The sequence below is a fragment of the Cercospora kikuchii genome (genome assembly GCF_019650295.1).
Source record: "Cercospora kikuchii DNA, contig_00002, whole genome shotgun sequence".
Classification (NCBI taxonomy): Eukaryota; Fungi; Ascomycota; class Dothideomycetes; order Mycosphaerellales; family Mycosphaerellaceae; genus Cercospora; species Cercospora kikuchii.
The window spans coordinates 328,069-344,930 of record NW_025408583.1 but is presented as its reverse complement, the minus strand read 5'-3'; the positions used below and the strand labels follow the sequence as shown (position 1 = coordinate 344,930).

Genomic DNA, 16,862 nt, shown 5'->3' with positions numbered 1-16,862 from the left:
CAGGACATCGTGGTAGACCTTGAGGCGGAGTTCGGCAGGAAGACGGAAGAAGAGGCTGGTGTGTTGGTCGTTCGTACCTGTGGAGTGCTGTGTTCGTCTGAAGCTGGAGAAGGATGTCATAGAGTTCAGTGATTGAGACATTGCGGTGGACTTGTGTTAGTACCTGACATGCCCTTCGTATACATGTATTGCTACAAAATCAGCTGCCTAAAGGTTATTCATCAATATCAATGGTAGAGACAGGTGTCTTCGAATTTTCGACCATTGTTAATATAGCCACTTATTGCTGCCTATCAGGCGTGCTTCTTGACAAATTGCAGCAAAGCCGAATCAACAATCTCTGGGTGTGAGAAAGACAAAAAGTGCTGTCCACCTTCCACCACTTGAAGCTTCGCATCGCAGTTGGTGAACAACTTGATCTCCTCTTCCGCATTGGCAACCTGTTTAATCAGCGTCAGTAACACATTCACCTCTTTCTACAGCTGTCACTTTACTCACACTATACACCTGATCCGAAGTACCATGCATCCACAGCACAGGACACTTGACATCCGACAACCTCGAATGCAATCCATCGCGTTCCCTCAGATTGATAGCAGCCATGCGAGCACGACGTCTTCCATCATCGCCTTGATAATTCGACTTGATCGTTTCCGTCCAGAATTTGCGTGTCTCAGCGGGGACATCTTGACCGAACCCGACGTCGATCAGGAAGTTGCAGTAATCGTCCGTGGGCACGAAATCTGGTGTGGGAGTCGTGGTCGTCCATTCTTGAATCGTACCACCGAGCGCATCGAAGCCTTGCCAGCAGCCGAGTTGACGAGTTCGCTCAGATTCGTAGTCCATTGAGGTGCCCAGTGGGATGATGCCGGCGATCTTTGCTTGCAGTCAGCGAAACGTGCATTGAACAAGGATCTGAATTGCTGACCTTCTCTGGTGCGAGGAGCGCCATTCTGACACAGATCCAACCGCCTTGTGAAGTTCCCAGGACAAAGACTTTGCCTCTAATGTCGAGAACTTCGAGCACTTGCAAGTTCATGATCGCAGTGTCCCAGTAGGTAAAATTCTCAGTTTGAGTGCGGCTGTCCAATCTCAGCTATGTCTTTCAGAAACAATCGACAGCTCACCTACGTCTGACCATGCCCAAGCAACTCAATCGATATAAGATTGAGCGCATTCGTCAAGTCCTTGTTCGCATATTGTGATTTGTACAATTCGCTCGAAGTAGTAAAACTGTTCACAAGAACAACAGTCGGCTTCGCAGGATCGTAAGGATATGGCATCTGGTATGCGGCATCGATGCCGCCCAGATGAGGCACATGAACAGTCTTGGTGTTAGGCATATTGTTCCACTGTGCAGTCAGTTCGAGAATTCGTTGTTGTGCAACAACAGCAGCACCTCGGATCTTTGTAGTCATAGGCAAGAAGCGGGACAACGTCTAGTCCGTGACTTGATTGGGTGGACTACTTTCATACAGTGGCTCCAGATCTGCCAACTGTGACCTCAATTGTTCGTCTTGCTGGGCAAAGGACGAGTCTCGCTTATGCGGAAGCGGGGCCTTGAGCGGGGCCTGACTTTGAGCGCGCGTTCCCAGTACAGACTTGCAGCTGTCAATGTACCAAGGTACAACCGCCATAGCCAGCACAGCTTCAACTATGGCCGAAAACAGTCGAGACAAACTGACAAACGGAAACGACTCTGGACTGTTGTACGCCGCTGGGTTCAATGCGCACAAGCAATTGAATCCTACCACCACAGAGGATTTGAGGGACTTCGAAGCAGTCAGCACTGATGCCAAAGGCCCTCGAGTTCTATTCGCGGGATGGAGTACTACAGTGATCATCGACGGGACTCGAGTGCTTAGCTTGGGATACCAGCGAATTGACCAAGACCTGGGCCCTATTGCACAAGAGCTACATTCAGCCATTGCAGACCATGATGCATTCAAGGCATGTGTCGACGATGCGGGCCGCCTCTATGTCGTCGAAGATGACCGCAGCGGCGGACATATTCTCGTGTGCAAAAGCGTTGATTCCTCCCCTCGCATCGGTCGATTGGCTCTGGCGTCGAACAATCGCATTGCTATGACCGCCAAGCAGGCACCGAATGGCAATCTCTGTCACCTGACTGAGTTCGAAACGTATGAATCGTTTTTGAAATGGTACGAAGATCCTAGTGGCGAGGGCAATTACCCTGTCGGCCATCATATGCTGCCAGGCAGACCGAAAGACCTTCGATCGAATGTAGCGACCTTCATACTGCTCTTTCATGATGGTAGCGTCTGGACATGGTAAGTTACACAACAAGGCCAAGGAGTCTACCTTGTTACTGACTGGTTCAGGGGAGACTCGAGATACCAATCTCTGGGTCGGCGTGTCACCGGAGACGGTGCCACACCAGCTCATCAACCAGGAGTAGTGGAAGACCTTGGAGGCCTAGTCATCGAGTCCATTGCGGCTGGAGGCTGGCAAGCGGCCGCCATCTCTGAGGACAAGGCCCTATACCTATGGGGCGCCACGGCGCCAGGCGGTGAAGATCGTATCAAGAGCCTTGAACCGGGTGAGCTCAGCCTGGTGACGATCTCCGATAGTCCAGATTCAGAACCGCTCGACGTGACGAGTGTCAGCTTTGGGAGCGATCACATTGCTGCAGTAGCGAATGGCGGGCTCTATGTCGCTGGGAGGAACTCAAATGGCCAGCTTGGAATCGGCCGTGGAGATGCGTTCCTTGCAGACTGGCACAAAGTCGAGCATCTGTCTGAAGTCCAACAAGTGATATGCGGCCCTTGCTCAACTTTTGCATTGGCGGCCGGACCGAACAATTCAGCTGAGAAATCTTGACAAGCCCATCGTCAGGTTAATCACGAATCCAGAAAGGACTGCAAATTGCCTTCTGCGGCTCCAAACGCCTTCCTCTCTCATCAACCAGAACGCTCCACCTATAGGCCAGAAGAATCCGATCAGGTTTCCGTAGAGCATATCTTCCAGAGCACCAGCATCTTCTGAGTCAAATCCTCCGTTCTCCTGAGCGTCGCCAGCGCCTCCACCGGCTCCCTGGTCCAGCCACCTTTCTTCCAGTGCTAGCAGTTCCTGTCCCATCGGCATGGTATCGGGGGTGTGAGTATGAGCCTGTATAGCTAGAAATTGGGCTCTTAGATCAGCCACTTCTGCTGGTGCGAAGCCAGCTGCCAAAAGGCGATCAAAGCCGCGAGGTGCGGGTGTGGTGGTCGTTTCATGGTGTTGCTGTTGCTGTTGGCCAGCTCTAGTATTCGCATCCTTCGATAGCAGCGCTGCATCCGCTGACTCCGCTGTGTGACTTTCGTCTGCAAGCTCATCTGTAGATAGTGGATCGCCTATCGAGCAATGAATGTATACCCTAGGTGCCAGATCCCGCACCGCCTGCTTCCCCTTCGCTTTTGTACTCTTCGCTTCATCATCTCGAACAGGAGGCGGTCGTGTGATGCTAACACTACTCGATATCGCGGATCCGTCGACGAGGACTTTGCCAGAGTGGATCAATCGTAGGCGCGCGTTCGATGCTGGGGCTGGAAGCTGCTCGCGCAGTCGTTGTTTGAGAGACGCGATGGAAACATGTTCGGGATTCGTGATGTTGAGCACCACATCGGGCTTCGATGTCGAGAAGCGTACCACGACATCTATTGCCTCATTCGACAAGGACATTGTCGAATGGTGGGACTGCAGACGGGAAGCTGCTGTATGTTGTCCGACCAAAGTCCATCCGTGTTACCGTAGCTCGGATGTGTCAGCAATTGCGAACCATAGCTATGATGTTATCTGCGGCCTTCCGGTCATTGCATCAATATTGTCCAGGTGCATTGCGAGCGAGACTCAAGCATACAAGGTACCTGATCGCATTTTGGCGCGAGAAGTGATATTGCAGCAAGCTGGAAGATCGAGCTGTGTGCCTGCACAACATCGCTTTGACGTCACTTCCATTTCAAGCAGCAGACGAGAAGCGTTCATCGACGGCAAAGACAACGTTTCGATATATCGGGATTGTTAAGGAAGATGGCGATTGTTCACATTGTACTCTTCGAATTCAAGCCTACAGTCACACATGCTCAGGTCGAAGATGTAAGCTTCGCAGACGCCGATTTCATCACAGCAATACTGAGCCACTTCGATAGGTCTGCACTCGTATGCTGGCCCTGAAGGACAACTGCATACACCCAACTACGAACCAGAGATACGTCAAATCGTATGGTGGCGGAAGAGACACATCTCCAGAAGGATTACAAGTAGTTAAGCTCCCAATGGCCATCAAAAGATCAATCAACTGACTTCCATGACAGGGTGGATTCTCTCATGGCTTCGTGAGTGAGTTTGAATCGGAGGAGGATCGCAAGTACTACTTGGAAAAAGATCCCGCGCATTTGGAATTTGTGGCAAGTCTGAAAGATGTGATTCAGAATGTCCGTGTGCTCGACTTCGAGCCAGGAAAGTTTTAGGTAATGATAGATGCTGGATCTGATGCTGTTGCTGCTGCCATGCTATATCTTTATTGTGGTCATCGACTTCCGGCCTGCCTCTCGCTTGAACGCAATCAATGTAAATGCTCCATCGTGCTGTACAGGGGCGCTTGGCTATGATATGCTGAAAGATTCTCCACAGCCACATTGTTCCGCTGCAAAGATTGTTAGTGTGATTCGTATCAATAAACTGGGAAAATGCTCACTGATGTTCGGATTCTTGAAGATAAATCGCGCGCTAAGCTTATCCTCGAGCCAGTCCATTTCGCTCCCGATGATGCTGAACAGCGCCTTGCTATCTATCAAGACCTTGACGCCATCCTGTTCTACAGTCTCATCGAATGCTCCAGGTTTGTCCACGTACTCCAGATGGTAAGCCAGTCCACTACATCCTCTGTTTTTCACGCCTATCCGGATGAGTTTGCTCTCGGGTTGCTCAAACAATTCTTTCAGTTGTTCCACAGCCTTAGGAGATAGTTTTATGGGAGCTTTTCTCGGCCTCAGCTTGCTCTTCTTCGGCTTAGCTGCTGCCGTGTCGGGAGTGATCGAGGGCTTGGCCGTTTGTGATGTGGATGTTGCTCCTGTGGTAGCCTTGCTTTTTTGTGCCTCCGCCTCTCCTAACGCTACGCTTGGTGGACTATCCTTCCGTTGCCACGGAGCCGTGGGTGGCCAGGTTTGTTGCGAGCTTCCAGATATGCTTGTCTCTGGAACGCCGCTGTTTTTCGGTGGCGGGGGCATTTCACTGTCCAATGTCTGCGGCCGATGCGCGGATTCAGTCATCAATGGTCGTTTAGAGGACGCTGCTCGCGGTCGGAAAGACGAGAAGGGACATCTCTGGGCCTTGAGACATTGTGCGCATCGCCGAGTCGCTGCCGGTTGTGCTGTGAAACGGAAGATGGTCGATACTGACGGTGCTGCCGTCCGAATCGCCGCCATGGTTGGTAACAGGATCCAAGAGGGCGAGGTGTGCGGCGAGAATGTGTACGGTGAGATGTTGGATCGTGTGAAGGTGGCTACAGGCAAACTGATTACTGTACAAGATGCGGCGATGACCGAGGACCGTGACGTGCGAGCCGCATGCATAAGCTAAAAATTGCCATCGTGATTGGCAGACACAAAGATGCCTGAGCGCCTGAATGTTCGCGTTTCATCGAGCTTCCAGTACGCGTTCTCAACTTTCGCATCTCAGCCTACGCCCATCCAATACGAAGAATCCCAATCAACGAGCGCCTCAATTGTATACGGAGCCACTACTCGAGTCCTTGGAACGAAGCGTGCGCGGTCCAGCGACATCTGTCGCATCGAAAGATAGCCACCATGGCCACGAATGGTGCAGAAGCCGCAGCACCGACAGCTGCGCAGACGGGAAACAAACCAGTCCAGATCAGTGAAGTGCGCCAAACGAACTCGCGCGAGAACCGAACAGCAGCACATTCGCATATCAAGGGTCTAGGCCTGCGACCAGATGGAACAGCAGATTCCAATGGGCAGGGTTTCGTCGGCCAGACGGCCGCGCGTGAAGCATGCGGTGTTGTCGTTGATCTGATCCGCGCGAAGAAGATGGCTGGGAAGGCCATCATGCTGGCAGGAGGACCTGGGACAGGAAAGACCGCGCTTGCGCTGGCTGTGAGCCAAGAACTGGGAACAAAGGTGCCGTTCTGCCCCATGACAGGAAGCGAGGTGTATAGCGCAGAGGTGAAGAAGACGGAGGCGTTGATGGAGAACTTCAGACGAGCCATTGGGCTGCGTGTGCAGGAGCGCAAAGAGGTCTACGAGGGCGAGGTTGCAGAGTTGTCACCAGAAGAGACGGAAAATCCACTCGGCGCATACGGCAGGACAATTTCACATTTGCTCATCACATTGCGAAGTTCGAAAGGCACGAAGAAGTTGAGACTGGATCCGAGCATCTACGAAGCTATACAGAAGGAGCGCGTGCGACTGGGCGACGTCATTTACATCGAAGCAAATACAGGCGCTGTCAAGAGAGTAGGGAGATCAGACGCATTTTCGACCGAGTTTGACCTGGAAGCGGAGGAGTACGTGCCTGTGCCCAAAGGAGATGTGCACAAGAAGAAGGACATCGTGCAGGATGTGACGCTACACGATCTGGACGTGGCGAACGCGCGCCCTCAAGGCGGTCAAGATGTTATGAGCATGATGGGCCAACTGATGAAGCCGCGCAAGACAGAAATCACAGAAAAGCTGCGAGGCGAGATCAACAAGGTCGTGAACAAGTACATTGATCAGGGCATTGCGGAACTGGTCCCTGGAGTCCTCTTCATCGACGAAGTCCACATGCTCGACATCGAGTGCTTCACCTACCTCAACCGAGCCCTCGAATCCACCATCTCACCAATCGTCATTCTCGCATCCAACCGAGGACTGACTACAATACGAGGCACAGGCTCCGTACAAGCCAACGACCCAGGCCTCATCTCCGCCCACGGCATTCCCCCAGACTTCCTTGCACGATTGCTAATCGTGCCCACTCACCCATACACCACAAACGAAATCCGCACAATCATCCAAACCCGAGCCAAACTCGAATTTGCAACGCCCACGGCGCCACAACTCGCAGATAACCCACAAGCGCTCAAGGTGTCAGCGACACTCAGCCCAGAAGCCCTCGAAGAACTCACTAAGCGTGGCGAGACGGTTTCTTTGCGATATGCGCTGCAACTGCTCGCGCCGGCTAGCATCCTCGCGCGAGCTCGCGGCAGCGAGGGCAATGTCATCAGTGCTATGGACGTCGAAGAAGCCACGTCACTTTTCTGGGACGCGGGACGAAGTGCCAATCAATTGCGAGAGCAGGCTTCGATGTTCATTTCGTGAGAGGTAGTAGCTTGATCAGAGAGACCAAAAAAAGTCATGTCGAGCTCTTGTTCAATGGACGCCATGGCCCTTCGGAAAACATGCAATCCACTAAGCGGTTCGAATCAGTGGAAACCAGTAGTCATTTTCCTTACGCCCGCCACACGAGCAGCCGTGACGGATGATGCGTCGTGGTGGTCGAGGAAGAGATACTACTACTACGCTCTCCGTGTCGCGTCAGACGATGGATCGCACACGGATCTGTGGCGATTGATGTGCTTCACATGCATTAGCCAGCGCACTATTATGATTGCGTTGTGTATTATAGAGAATGAAAGAGAGATACGATAGTCCTGATTCGCTGAATGTTCGATTCCAGGCGTTCATGATTCTCCGCGCCTCACTATCCAAACCATCACATCCAATTGCGGTGTTCACAATCATAGCAAAAGGGAAACCTTAGAAAAGGTGGGCACAAATTTTGAATTGGCCGTATGTATGTCATTACATCGTTATTGTTACACGCTATCTTTTTTCCAGTTCTGTCGATCCATATCGTCAATCAAAATCTTCTCGGATCCTCGCCTCATCTATTCGCACACAGGGTATCATCGCTCGAAAGCACATATCAAAACATCCAGCCCGTGAGATCGCGGCCATAGCTCATCGTCTCAAATCAGACACGTTGTTGAAATGGTCCAGAAAATCTTATACAAATGAAGCTGCTGACCTGTCGTCCATGGAAGCTTTCAACGATGAGGCAGGCTGCGTGGATTTCTGTGATCCATGCGTTTCCGGATCGGATGTTCGCCGTATTCGGTCATGTGTAGCAAAGTCCTGAAGAACAGGACAGTGGCCATGGTTGTTCGACTGTTCCGCGTGGTTTTTGTATTCTGGCGGTCTTCGATAATCCGCTGGATCTTCTCGAAGGAATTCAGCGAGAGTGAGACTCCGACCTGCTCGACGGAATTCGTCTTCGAGTTCTACGTCGTCGTCTTTGTCGTCTTGTAATCGCCAAACTGTGGCGAATTCTGGTGGAAGGGCGCTGTTTTTGCGTCTGCTTTCGTCGTGGGTGGGAAGGGCAGTGTCCATTGAAGCTGCCACTGATGGTTTGAAACCAAGTATTTTGCGCCAGAAACCCCATACGAATGGCAGGTTGGCCACGAGGAGAGCTGTTGAACTTTCTCTGACGTACCAATATGTCCACATGGATCCAAAGGGTTCGCTAAATGAGTAGACTTTGTTTAAGATGGCTGCCAGGATGACGAAGATTCCAAGAGAAAAAATGCCGACCAAGGGGATCTTTTTCCGCCAAGGTAGTTTCATCTTCAAGAATATCGGCAGTCCTATTGCGAGCATGATGAGATCACTAGTCAAGTTCAGACATGCGTTCAGAATCAGGTGATTCGTTGCGGCGTTGCATTGTGATGAGTTGGGTGGCACGGCCCAGTACTGCGAGAATGGGCGGCACCAGACTCCAAGGTATAGAATGACCATGACCACGAAAGCCACAATCACGCCGCCCAGGAGTACCTTGATGGCAATATTCTGCCATCGGAGCGTGGTCAACCTGTAGACGCGTTAGTCCAAGTGATACACGCAGGTTGCGTTCACGTCATTGATAAGACTGACCTTAGGTATAGGATCAGCACACAGATCTTGGCGAGCCATATGGCAACGTTTTGACAGTTCTCCAGTACCAAGATCAATTTACTCCCTCGAATACGTTGTTGAATATCTGCCTCGGTGAGGGAGCTGATGTCGAATCCTTCTGGAAAGAGGTTGCTGCTCGTATTGGCAACAATGTTGATTGTGACAAGGAACACAATGTAAAAGCATAGTGCAATCAGCATGAGGATGTCATCTGCCTGCGGTTTAAAGCCTCGGGCCATCCATCGGGATACACTGAGCGGGACAATTAGCCAGCAGAATAGCAACACTTGGGCGATTCGGGCACATACAATCTACTCGCGGCTATGATGATGACAACGGAGAACCAGATGGCGGATTCGACGATCAGAGGCGGCATGGTTGGGACGAAGGTTGCTGGTGGGCTGGGCCCGGGTTCAGGTGTCAAGGGTACTCTTGTGGTGATGCGAAGACGTGCCGCTCGTGGACCCGGCGGGGCATTGTGATGGAGCCGCCGCAGTTCAGCGCATCAGTTGCAGTGCGAGAATCGTCGCGACACAGATGGCAGAAGAGAGCCAGATGTGGATGGAGGCGAGAACAAAGGAGGAGGAGGAGTGCGTGAGAGCGGCACCGAAGGTAGCGCGGCCGGAAGAAAGCTGGGCTGGTGGATGTGAGCTGAGTGCGCCTCCAACTGGGGCTGGCAGGCACGGCGGAAGAGGCTGCATGAGAGAAGGCTGCGCTGGGCCACGCCGTTATCTCGCCGCCGCCGATGCGGCTGCATCCGCTCACCAGTCTTGGCTCGTCGCTAGCCGGACAGCGTGGATTCGTGCATCAGGGCAGAGGACAGCACTGCACTCGAGATGGTGGCATGGGATGCGGCAAAACTGCCCTGTCCAGACATGCCGGCGTGCTGACTTTCGTCGCTGCCCGTTCTGAGAACGATCCGGACTGCTGAGGCAGCGGCCACGCGAGCAAGCCGACGCGCTAGTGGAACCTTCTCCCTCCACCTCCGGCTGCATGCTTGCCTCCTCCGAATCCTCCCACGAGTACGAGCAGCGAGTCCCACTTATCATGAACGACAACTCACAGCAGGATGGCGCTCTCAGCATACTAATGAGCAAGCGATGAGTTGCACCCTATTCGATAGAGGATTTCAGGTCCTCAGTTTCGACCCGACCTGCAGCATCGGCACGATGTAGACTTCAACGGTAGCTCTCAACTTAAACAAGCCTATCGCCGTACCATGTGCCAGGAAGCTGGATCCTCACTTGCACAGCTTGTGGCCGTGCCGAGACCACTGCATCGAGCTCACCACAAGTGCCGTTTCAGGAAACTGGCCGAAAGGGTACAGTACTCCTGCAGCACTGCATACGAAGCAGCACTCAAAAACACGTGGAGGGGAAGGAGCTGCCACTGTCACAAGCTGACGCACCCGCATTGACGCTAAACGGTCACAAACTGTAATCCTCCACGCTTTGATGATGAACGATGAGAGCGCAATTGCCAATGTTGTTGTTTCGCAGTGGAAACTTCTGGCACTCTATACGGACATCTCAGATGCAAATCGTTCTGGAGCCCTACGCTATTGACCTCGCTTGCTAGGTCTTCCGCCAAATGTTTATCAGATCCCTATTGGTCTGGAACCACTCCTCAAATGTCAAGCACAGGCCTCATGAGACCCTTCTCTCGCTGGTTGGAGCCAAGCCGTGCTGCAAGAATGGGGCCCATGTCTTCACAGCGACACTCAGCAAGTCGTTGTTTCGAAGTTGGCCAAGATTTTTTTGTAAATGCCATTAAGACAGTCTGATCTAGGGCCAACAAGCCAGAATTGTTGAAATCGCTTCAACGATGCGTCGAACATCCTTAGGTCAAATTTTCGCAGAACCCTTTCGATCTCTTGCTCTTCTTACTCTCTCCATCATTATTGACAGGGAGTTGCTGGAAGGTCCATTGTCCATCGTGAATGTCGCTTATTCTCAATGTGAGCGATGGCTTCTCTTTCTCGATTGCATGGACCGAAATATCATTCGAGGGTCTGGGTTTTGGAAACGCTATGTGTTGTTCGGATGGAGCTGGCGATGGCACCTTCGATCTAGGCTGCGATCGATGGGATGCAGAGCTGCTACTTTGAAGTGCGCGATTCGGTCTCTTGGTAGCGCTGACCGGGCGACTTCTTTGCGCCTTGCTGTCATCGACATTCGCTACTGTGCTGCTGGGAGACGATGATCTGCTGCTGCTGGATGAGATAGTGGGTGCTCTTGTTACTCGTGAGTGGTAGCTCGATGACGCTTTGGAGGAAACGCTTGTCGTAGTTTTGTTCGGGTGGCGAATGGAGTCCGTGGCATTGTTCGTCCTCTTCTGTGTGTTTTGACTTTGCCTTTCGGTAATTGGTGGTTGGTGGACGACCTGCCGGCTAGACGAAGCTCTGGAAGAGACATTGCTTGAGTGGTTGCTCGCGTCGCGAACTGAATTCGAAAATTTGCTCGCTCCCTCCTTTGTTTCTGGGCCTGGACTTTGGACCCCAGTCACTGGTGGCTGGTCGACGATGTGCCTGCTGGATGAAGCTCTGGAGGAAATACTTCTTGAGGCGTTGTTCGTGACGCGAACAGAGCCCGAGAGATCACTCGCCTGCTTCTTTCCTTCCGGACTTGGACATTGGGTCTCGAAAAGCGCTGGGCTGGCAACAACGTGCCTGTTGGAAGAAGCTCTGGAGACAATACTCTTAGGACGGCCGCCAGCATGATGCACAGGGACAGTGATATTAAAGGTACCCTCTGCTCTCTGCATACCTGGACCTCGAGATCTTGCAACGGGTTCTTGCTCTACAACACGCTCTCTCGAGGAGGCCTTCGAGACAGCGCTTCTCGCATCATTGTTCAGGCAGCTGGAGGCTTTTGAAGTCGGGTCAAGACTCGTACGGCTAGATGCTCTCTCTGATTTCTGTGTGCTTGGACTTCGTGACCTTGCTTGGTCGACCACTTGCCGTCTCGATAGGTCCTTCGATACAACAAGTGTTGGGCCAATGCTCTCGTGACAAGAAGATGGCGCAGCTTTCACGGAGCCATGACGCTTGCTTCCTGCGTCCGTTCTTTGCGTGCTCCGACTTTGAGACCTTGCCGCAGGTACTTGATCGACGAGGTGCCGTTTCGATGAATCTCTAGAAGCGATACTTTTTGTGTGATCGCTACCGGGATGGAGGGACGATGAAGCCAACTCAGACGCTGTGCTGTTGCTCACTCTTCTTGATCCTTGAGTACTGTAACTTTGGGATCTCACAGCAGATGATTTTTCGACGATGTGCCGGCTTGACGAGTTTCTCGAGACACTGCTCCTCAGATGGCTGTTTGCAGGGTGAGGAGACGGTGGAACTTCTATAGGGCCCTCCGGGCTGCTCAATCTTTCCATCCTTTGCGTGCTTCGACTTCTGGATCTTGCTGCAATGGGTGCTTCTTCGACGATGTGCCGGCTCGATGGCGTCTTAGAGGCAACACTTCCTGTATTGTGGCTTCCAGAACGTGAGGGTTTGGAAGCAGCCATAGAGCTCGCACGGCTGCTCACCCTTTCTGATCTGTGCGTGCTCGGACTCTGTACCCGTATGACCAGTGCTCGATCGTCATTGTGCGGACTTGCATTGGCTCCTGAAGGTCCTGCAGACCGCCCTACATCTCCACCAGAAGCCGCCTCGTTCGACGATGCCGGACCCCTCCTCAAGAAGGAGGCGCCATCGTCATCTTCATCTCCATCACTTCCATCTTCACCATCATCATCTTTGCCTCCATCTCCATCTCCATCTCCATTCCCACCTTCATCTTTCCCTCCTTCACCACCTGCCGCAATCGCTTTCTTCCCCTCACCATCACCCCTCCCCTTCTCCCCTCGATACCTCCTATGCCTCGGCCTCTTATGCTTCCCCTCCAACACATGCTCCAACCTCTTAACCTCCTTCCTTGCAGCCTTGATCTCCACCCTCAAAAACTCATGCAACTCCTGCAACAACGTCAACCTCACCGATCCATTCGGTCTCTTCTCTCGTGTCTTCGCAAGCTGTGCTGCAATTGAAATAATCTTGGGCAAGACCCTCAGGAGGCTGTTAGACTTCGACTCCGGTTTCGATGCCCTCTTGCCGTCCTGACGACTTCTCGAAGGTCCGGCTTGAGTCGAAATCTCATGTCTTTCCAATTCGCGCAGTACGATCTCGATATAAGGTTCTGAAACCCGAATTGCACGCCGGAGAGTTTCTAATGTGAAGTGATTGTCAGCTTTCAAGTCTCGAGAACCCAGCGCTTCGAGAAGAAGTTTTGCAGCGCTCGCCAATGTGGAGAATAAGGCGAGTTGTGCTGGTGCAGGAGCAGTGGCTGGCACAGGAACATTTGCTGGCGCAGGAGCGGGATCAGCTTGTGGTTCAGTTTTTGAATGCTGCGATGCAGCCTTCGAATGCTGTGATGCAGATTTCGAATGCCGTGACTGCGCCATAGCGACAACTTGTTCAGTTCAGTACAGTTCAGTTCTGCAGAGAGAGGTAAAGAGGTGTCTTATACTCAAAGTACTTTTTCAGTTGTTGCCGGCCCCCTTTCTTGAAGCTTCTGGATTAGCATCTTTTTTGTTGTGCTGCCTCCTTCTGATGATCAAACAGTCCCGTGAATGCAAACACACGCCACTCATTCAATCCAATTATCAGGCGCGCGCTCATTGTCATGCGTCGACACACATTCCCTTATGACCCACTCATCATCATTCACAAACAACTCCCGCAATGCCTCAGTCTCGGTCTGGACATTGTTATGCTTCTTCCATATGCATTGCTTTATTTCGATTCACCCGCCACCAATGGTGAACCGCGTTGGCTAGAATCTGGTGTCTCTGCATGGACAGCTTTGCTGCCCTTTTCGCGCCATGTGCTGACTGCTGGAATGTTCGCGTACAGTCGCTCTTCCTCTGTCTTGTACGCACGTGGTGTGAGTTTGATGAGAGTATGCAAGGGAACTTCCATCCAAGGTGATTTCTCTTGTGATGAGCCCATAAAGTAGGCATAGATGCAGCGGAGGACTGCCTGGTGCGTGACGATCAGGATGTTCTCTGATCTCTCGAGTTCCATGATGATGGGTTCGAGGCGAATGACTACGTCGCGGTAGCTTTCGCCTCCCAGGTAGCGATAATTGTATTTGTCGTCGTCCCGGGCTTTGAAATCCTCAGGATACTTCTGTTCGATCTCGCCGTATGTCAGGCCATCGCATACTCCAGAGTCCAGCTCGTCCAATGCTTTCCAGCTTAGCTTCTCGTACGGAAGGTATCGAGCAGTCTGCGCTGTTCGTTTTAATGTCGAAGTCCATACTGTGAGGGGTCGATCTCCAGCTGATTGTTTCACGAGGCCTGGAAGAGCCTTGGCATATGCTTGACCCCTTTCAGAGAGGTCTGCATCGCCACCTATCTGGCCGCTCAGATTGTACATTGATTCGCCGTGCTATAAGCTTCTGTCAGCTGGTTCACTTCTCCGCGGGCCTGAATGTGCCCCACTTACCCGACTTATCCAGATCGAACGTGGCTTGATGTGCAAGTTCATCAAGTAGTACACCACTCGTGACTGTAAGTAGTCCTGTATCCGGTTGATGATGACTTGCGATCCCACATCAATGATTTTGCAGTACGTCAGGTCGCTCTCATCCTCGTCCAGCGTTTGATAAACCCTCTCGTACATTTTGATCCTTTCCCGGAAATCTCTTGCAGCCTCTTCAGGATCTTGTCCGACGTAGTCTGGACTTGTTGTCTTGACCTCCAATATGTTGCTCATGATGATCTCCTCGTTGTCACACTTGCTCTCCACGAATAGTGTTTCGATGCCTTCGGAGTCACAGCGTTCCTTGATCCAACGTCGTCTTGCCTTGGTACTGTTTGTGGCATCGAGAATGGCTATGAGGTTTGTTGGATGTTTGAACCAATTGACCATGTCTGCAACTGCGGCCTCTGCAGCAGCCTTGCGCAGTCGCTCACCCTCTTTGTTCGCAGTGTCGAAGAAGGATGCGTTGGGCTGGGGTGTCGCCGTACGACGATAGTTGCCTACGTTGAAGCATTTCGCGGTGATACTGAGCCAGCCGAGATAGCGAACGACTGCATGGCGAGTGTCAGTGAACTGTGCTGCCTGTGCCTATGCTAAGCAATGACATTGTAGTTACCTTTTTGGGCTATCAAACTCTTGCCTCGGGCGGGCAGCCCAACCATGACCACACATATTCTTGTATCTTCGGCCTGGACACCAACACCATTAGTCGCGGTTGAGCTCCCTCTCGTGCGCATTGCTGGACGCATGAAATCTCCGGGTGCCGACTTTAACAGCTCAGGTCTGTACTGCGCGGTCCCATTGACCTCGCCGTTTGTGGTCTCATCCATGGCGGAGGGCATCGTGTGTTGGACTTATTGGTCGTGTGCAGCTTGCAGCAGTGCTGTGGAGAGCCGCTGGAGATGTGGATTGCACGCTCAATTGAGCTGTGTGCAGACCTCGAGCAGCAGTGGCAGAGGCAGGGTGGTGATACTGGTGGAGCGCAACGAGCCGTCTCTTAGCACGAGCATTGAAGTCGCAACCGTGATGCCGCCCCCAACTCGTCCGCACGCACGACCTGGGCTGAATTTGCAGTCGAGGCCTCTGCACGAGTGGACCGTGACCTGCACGCTTGCGGTATTTTGGGCGAATTCGCCTTATCGCGGGCAACAACACTGAGGCATCCGGAGTGCGGCAGGCCAGCAAGAGACAGGACGTTTGGTCGTTGTGGGTGAGTATGGCATGGGTGCGACGCGAATCTCGAGGGTCCCGCAGTGCTTGTATCCATCCAGCGAACGTGGAAAACACATGACGCTGCTGCCGCCGGGTGTGGGCCGAGGGGCAGGCGGCCTTTCGGTTGTTTACGGAAACCAGACCATTCACCTCGCCTGGTACTCGACGACGGGTCTAAGGTGCAGAACGGCCAGTCCTAGGTCGCCGGAGGCATCACCGAACACCAACGCTACAGACGTACCCCAATGAAGTTGTATGAGCTCGTGGAGCCCGTCCGCTCGCCCTGGTTGCTCGAACTCATCATGCCACCACTCGTCGTCCGGACTCTGAGATACCAACGTCTGACAGGAAATGTAGAATGCTGCCGATAGGAAAAAGGGAAACAGGCACACGACACGACATATACTTTACCAGCCGCCTTATCTGTGACTGCGCGGGACCTTGCTTCTTCGGCGCACAGGCAATCTGGGGCAACAAGCACACGCGAAAGCATGCATCCCTCGTTCTAAACTATCGGACGATGGAGGTGTGAAAGCGACTGCTGCTCATTAATGTCGCCGGTTTGATGACCTGATGGCGATGGCCACGTAGCACACTAATGTACTCAGGTCAAAGGTCTGCCCGGCGTGTCTTTCAGCTTGCTGCTGACAGCTGTTTGCTCGAAGTATCCTCCTCCGCACTCCTTCGGTGGTGCTGTCGCCTAGATTCGCCTACAATGCAACGACTCGAAGGGCCTGACTCTTCATTGAAACAATTATGCTATACGATATTCCATTTGCATTTGCAGAGCCGAAGAGATAGATCATATCTGCTCCCCAACATAGTATTGCATCGCGAGTGCTTCGTTTGCGGGCGTCCCATCATCCGCAGACCACCTCTGACGCATGGGGCATCGGCCTTGTTCGGTCTGCTCCTCCCAATTGAATGCATACTCAATCGAGCGGTTTCCAGACCGAGGACTTACTGTAAAGTCACAGTGCCTTCCCTTTGCATCTGCAGCTTCATCCTGCCTCCCGGTGTGCTTCCAAGGTTGGGAAGGACTTTGGCCTGCAAAAGCGTGATGGTATCTTCTTCATAGCCTGAAGCCTCGCCACAGAGGCAAGGTGTCCAAGTGCTGCATAAGCCGCCCGAGCTCACGATTGTTCAGATTGTGACTTGCGATGAAG

General features: G+C 52.5%; 9 protein-coding genes across 9 annotated transcripts; 3 read left to right on the top strand and 6 right to left on the bottom strand.

Annotated features, from left to right (window-relative positions):
• Window positions 1-293: 293 nt before the first annotated feature.
• On the bottom strand, window positions 294-1,418 carry CKM354_000238000 (uncharacterized protein; the record flags this gene model as incomplete). The annotated part of the gene is made up of 4 exons (XM_044797539.1): window positions 294-440; window positions 499-876; window positions 929-1,082; window positions 1,132-1,418. 4 exons carry the CDS (start codon window positions 1,416-1,418, stop codon window positions 294-296), a joined length of 966 nt encoding a protein of 321 aa, XP_044653474.1.
• Window positions 1,419-1,656: 238 nt separating this feature from the next.
• CKM354_000237900 (uncharacterized protein) lies at window positions 1,657-2,617 on the top strand (the record flags this gene model as incomplete). Its single annotated transcript, XM_044797538.1, has 3 exons — window positions 1,657-2,291; window positions 2,343-2,530; window positions 2,592-2,617. The coding sequence occupies 3 exons, from the start codon at window positions 1,657-1,659 to the stop codon at window positions 2,615-2,617; spliced, it is 849 nt and encodes a 282-aa protein (XP_044653473.1).
• A 206-nt stretch (window positions 2,618-2,823) lies between these two features.
• On the bottom strand, window positions 2,824-3,681 carry CKM354_000237800 (uncharacterized protein; the record flags this gene model as incomplete). The annotated part of the gene is made up of 1 exon (XM_044797537.1): window positions 2,824-3,681. The coding sequence occupies one exon, from the start codon at window positions 3,679-3,681 to the stop codon at window positions 2,824-2,826; it is 858 nt and encodes a 285-aa protein (XP_044653472.1).
• Window positions 3,682-4,029: 348 nt separating this feature from the next.
• CKM354_000237700 (uncharacterized protein) lies at window positions 4,030-4,469 on the top strand (the record flags this gene model as incomplete). The annotated part of the gene is made up of 3 exons (XM_044797536.1): window positions 4,030-4,095; window positions 4,149-4,259; window positions 4,314-4,469. 3 exons carry the CDS (start codon window positions 4,030-4,032, stop codon window positions 4,467-4,469), a joined length of 333 nt encoding a protein of 110 aa, XP_044653471.1.
• Window positions 4,470-4,604: 135 nt separating this feature from the next.
• On the bottom strand, window positions 4,605-5,228 carry CKM354_000237600 (Fe-binding Fe/S cluster assembly protein ISA1; the record flags this gene model as incomplete). The annotated part of the gene is made up of 2 exons (XM_044797535.1): window positions 4,605-4,645; window positions 4,697-5,228. 2 exons carry the CDS (start codon window positions 5,226-5,228, stop codon window positions 4,605-4,607), a joined length of 573 nt encoding a protein of 190 aa, XP_044653470.1.
• Window positions 5,229-5,807: 579 nt separating this feature from the next.
• CKM354_000237500 (RuvB family ATP-dependent DNA helicase pontin) lies at window positions 5,808-7,322 on the top strand (the record flags this gene model as incomplete). Its single annotated transcript, XM_044797534.1, has 1 exon — window positions 5,808-7,322. One exon carries the CDS (start codon window positions 5,808-5,810, stop codon window positions 7,320-7,322), a length of 1,515 nt encoding a protein of 504 aa, XP_044653469.1.
• A 687-nt stretch (window positions 7,323-8,009) lies between these two features.
• On the bottom strand, window positions 8,010-9,330 carry CKM354_000237400 (uncharacterized protein; the record flags this gene model as incomplete). Its single annotated transcript, XM_044797533.1, has 3 exons — window positions 8,010-8,871; window positions 8,934-9,206; window positions 9,263-9,330. 3 exons carry the CDS (start codon window positions 9,328-9,330, stop codon window positions 8,010-8,012), a joined length of 1,203 nt encoding a protein of 400 aa, XP_044653468.1.
• Window positions 9,331-12,322: 2,992 nt separating this feature from the next.
• Window positions 12,323-13,403, bottom strand: CKM354_000237300 (uncharacterized protein; the record flags this gene model as incomplete). The annotated part of the gene is made up of 2 exons (XM_044797532.1): window positions 12,323-12,424; window positions 12,489-13,403. 2 exons carry the CDS (start codon window positions 13,401-13,403, stop codon window positions 12,323-12,325), a joined length of 1,017 nt encoding a protein of 338 aa, XP_044653467.1.
• A 331-nt stretch (window positions 13,404-13,734) lies between these two features.
• Window positions 13,735-15,326, bottom strand: CKM354_000237200 (fructose-2,6-bisphosphatase; the record flags this gene model as incomplete). The annotated part of the gene is made up of 3 exons (XM_044797531.1): window positions 13,735-14,391; window positions 14,449-15,035; window positions 15,101-15,326. 3 exons carry the CDS (start codon window positions 15,324-15,326, stop codon window positions 13,735-13,737), a joined length of 1,470 nt encoding a protein of 489 aa, XP_044653466.1.
• Window positions 15,327-16,862: the final 1,536 nt, after the last annotated feature.